The sequence below is a fragment of the Cucurbita maxima genome, unplaced genomic scaffold (assembly GCF_002738345.1).
Source record: "Cucurbita maxima cultivar Rimu unplaced genomic scaffold, Cmax_1.0 Cma_Scf00038, whole genome shotgun sequence".
NCBI classification, from domain to species: Eukaryota; Viridiplantae; Streptophyta; class Magnoliopsida; order Cucurbitales; family Cucurbitaceae; genus Cucurbita; species Cucurbita maxima.
The window spans coordinates 2,501-6,113 of NW_019272054.1; the positions used below are offsets into that span (position 1 = coordinate 2,501).

The 3,613-nt window shown below is 37.6% G+C and overlaps 1 protein-coding gene across 2 annotated transcripts in view; it reads left to right on the plus strand.

The window, feature by feature from the left end:
• The window catches only part of LOC111468964 (inositol 1,3,4-trisphosphate 5/6-kinase 4), a 13,449-nt gene that overhangs the window by 270 nt on the left and 9,566 nt on the right, over window positions 1–3,613 (plus strand). The window contains exons 1-3 of one of the 2 annotated variants that reach the window (XM_023114141.1): window positions 1–42; window positions 2,353–2,388; window positions 2,665–2,860. The exon at window positions 1–42 is cut by the window's left edge and continues 270 nt beyond it. In XM_023114141.1, coding sequence (XP_022969909.1) covers window positions 1–42; window positions 2,353–2,388; window positions 2,665–2,860 — 274 coding nt within the window. The remainder of the gene's footprint in view (window positions 43–2,352; window positions 2,389–2,664; window positions 2,861–3,613) is intronic. The other variant, XM_023114142.1, reaches the window with a different exon arrangement.

The following is a 3,613-nucleotide window of genomic DNA, read 5'->3' on the forward strand; positions in this document are numbered from 1 at the left end:
GATGCTCTCATGCGCCACCTCCAGTATTCCATGTTTCGAACGGTACCTGTCTCCTTCCCTCGTACATTTTTTTTTTGTTTTTTTTTTTTTTTACAACAATCTCAACTCACTATCTGGAATTATGCTGGTTATTTTATGAATTTTGAGTATAAAAGTTGGATCGATGTTCTTTAATTTTCTTGTTGTGATTTATGCATGTTAATGTTCATCAATGCATGCCTCCCATTTGTTTTATTCTAAAATTGAGGATGCTAAAGAAATTGTGGATCCCAAAGAAGAAAGGGACTCATGAAATTGAGGATGCTAAAGAGAGAAAATAAATTTGAAATAGAATTGATGTTAACCAATTCAGCATTTTGTAACACTCTCCAGATACTATGCTTATTTAGTTCACAAGATGGAACAAATAAATTATTGGTATATGAAATCGAGAGGGCGTAAATAATAGTGTTCAATTATTATTCAATTTAGAGTGTAAGGTGATAGATTGGTATTGCCAGCTTGCCTGCAGAGAGGAGACAAAAAGAAACGATAGAGGAAGAATTGCCTTGTACAGCCCCATCAAATGACCGTAGAACTCCCGCGTCATTGGCCTCCCTTTAAGAAAATTTTACCTTGAGTTGATTACATCAGCAGTTGTTATCTGATCAAGTCCGTGATCTTCCACCAGCTCGTCGATAGAATTGAGGAGCATGCTGGCGATTCTTGTGGGATGCTCTTGGATTCGAGTATCTGTATAGCTGCAGCATTGATGCTAGGTGACTCGCATAATAAAATCGCTCGGCACACCCTTTGGAGGCTCACAATTCTGTTTGTTTCTCAACGGGTGACGAGCTTAGGGGGATTGAACTTGTGAACTGAGCTAGGTTGATGGCTTGAGTGATGGTGACTTAGTCCTTGATCAACGAACTGTAGTCAGCTTTCTCTGGGTAATGTGGTTCATACTCTTGTGAGTGATGATTAACTGTTTGCGGTATCGGGATAAGATTTTCCCAAACTCTAGCCTCCATCATTTTCTTATTCCAACCAATTTTACAGGGTTGGGGATGTATTTTAGTGTTAGTGACTTGGGCCCTCACTTAGGATTGACACCATGCTATCACTGCTTCTGCTATCAATTATAACAATGCCAATCTTTTGAGTTATGGTGCATTAGGTTCTGGAACTGGCATGCCTCTTACTCGAGCTAACACTGTTCATGTGATGTCCCACATTGGTTGGGGGAGAACAAAACACCCTTATAAAGGGTGTGGAAACCTTCCCCTAGTAGACACGTTTTAAAGTCTTGAGGGGAAGCCCGAAAGGGAAAGCCCAAAGAGGACAATATCTGCTAGCAGTGGGCCTGGGCCGTTACAGTTCAAGTTACCCACTCATTCTCATCACTATAAACTACTTCACTTTGTCCATTTGGTTCACTCTCGATTTCAAATTCTATTATTTCTCCAATAATCTTCATTTTGTCTATGCCAGGGACACTCATTTGTCTGGTTTAGTTATGCCTGTAACATTTTCAAACATGGGTCAAGCGTACAAATTGTCCTGCTCCGTCAAGGGTTGTTTCTAGGCAGGTCGAATACTTATATTACTTTTGGGAGTGGTTTTGGTTGAAGCCGATTTTGTGTGGCCCGCTCTGCAACTGCCTTCCTTTTTTTCTTTTTTTCTTTTTTTTTTTTTTGAGAATATTTCATACAACTGCCCTATTTTTTTGAGTTGCTTTTACTGCGCTCTTGAAGTGTTGTTGTGCCCAAGTGTTGGCAATATTTACAGCTGCTTACAAATTCCGAATGGGCATAATATTCAGTTGATCTTGTGTTGCCCCTTTATCCCTCCAATTCAACGTGCCACTAATTGGTCATTTGTCTTATTGATATAAACTTGTAACTAAAAAAGAAAAAAAAGAGAACAAAGAGTGCAAACAAGAGAGAATGCACCAAAGAAGTGCTTAAATTCTGTTCTATGCTTTGAAGTGAGATTAAATGTGTTTATAGGAAAACAAATAATGAACCTCTAACTAACTAACTATACCACTAACCTTTAAATAAATGGCACAAACATCAATTTCTAATAAGTAAAAAAGAAAATAACTTAGCCATTGAGCCATCCGTCGGACTAGGACTCCAAATACGAACACCCCTTATCCAGGCAAAAATAGTAGTTAGTAAAAGGCAGAAATCGACATGAGGGCAAAATCCAGTCAGCTAGGAAAAAATTGACTGAGAACTATTCTGGACATCCCTTTTAAAAGAGCAAAATACTCCTACATCATAGGTTAGAGTAATTGTATAAAACTCTCTGTTGTTTATGTCATGTCATTTTAATATTTGACCTGGCTTCTGGTTTTCATTTTGGCAGGGAATTTCTTCCAGGCTGGACTCTTCAGATTGTAAGGTGGATTCTATTTTACTTTGTTTGGATACCCTCATCCCTAAGCATACTATGAATTTATATCACAAGAAGGCATTGATGTGATAGATTGGCATAGCTCTACATATAAAGAATTATTGCAATATTCAGATAACATTTTAAATAAGCTTCTCTGTTTGAAAAAAAAACATCCATGTTTATTGCTGCTAGTTGAATTTCCAGACTTTCCAATATATTTTGGTATTAGTATTATGATGTAAAATATTACATAGTTTTTAACATAAATATCATCTTGTATAGGATATTATCAAAGAGAAAGCAGAGTCTCACTCAATAGATTGCTTCTCCTTGAATGCATTTTTAACAGAAGATGATATTAATGAAATCATGCTATCTTGGGGGGACATTCGTAACTCCATCTTGTATGTCATCTCAAGTGAGAGGAAGGATGATATAAAACAACTAATTGATCAGGGATGGCCGGTTGTTGTTTTAAGTGAGTATAATTGTATTCTTTCTATTCCAGATTCATGGCTTCTTACTTTCCTGAGTTTACCTTAACCATAGACATTGATTAATTATATAGCTTGGTATTTTAATGGCTTTTTCTTCCTGATGGGCTCTTTGTTTCTGTACGTAGATAAGATCTTTGTAATAGAGCTTGATTCAAAAGGAAATTAAGTTATGAGTCAGGAGTACTAAATTCTTTTGAACTCACTTAGGAGTTGATTCTAGTCTTTAGGAGTTCATTGTAGTCTGGACTATTAAAAGGGGTAGCTTTGCATAAGTCACACCAAGAGAGAAATCAAGTCTTACAAAATAATGAGTTCCTCTTAACACAAACGGTCAAGGTAGAGAGAGCTTTCTGAAATTGCCAATAGTCAATAAACCTATAAATATTCTTATTGGTTTGACGTAGGGAAAGAGAGAGCTATCCTTTCTCCCTTCAATCTTTAGAATCGAGAGAGGACTTTGTTTACCCGGAGATGAAATGCAAAGATGTTTGTTTTCTAGGCATATGTTGGATATTCGTGACATGTTCAAGAAAGATAAGGTCTTCAGAATGGGCTTAGCTGTGTGCGAAAGCCAAGCACTGTGAACAAAGAGTTCAAGACCTTTTCACGGCATATGCTTGTTCGACCTTAGAGATGATCAATCCCAATAAGTAAGGTAGAACCAGACTTCTGCAAGTGGGGGTAATAGAAACTATCAAACAAACTCCCCTACGGGGGGGGGGGGGGGGGGGGGG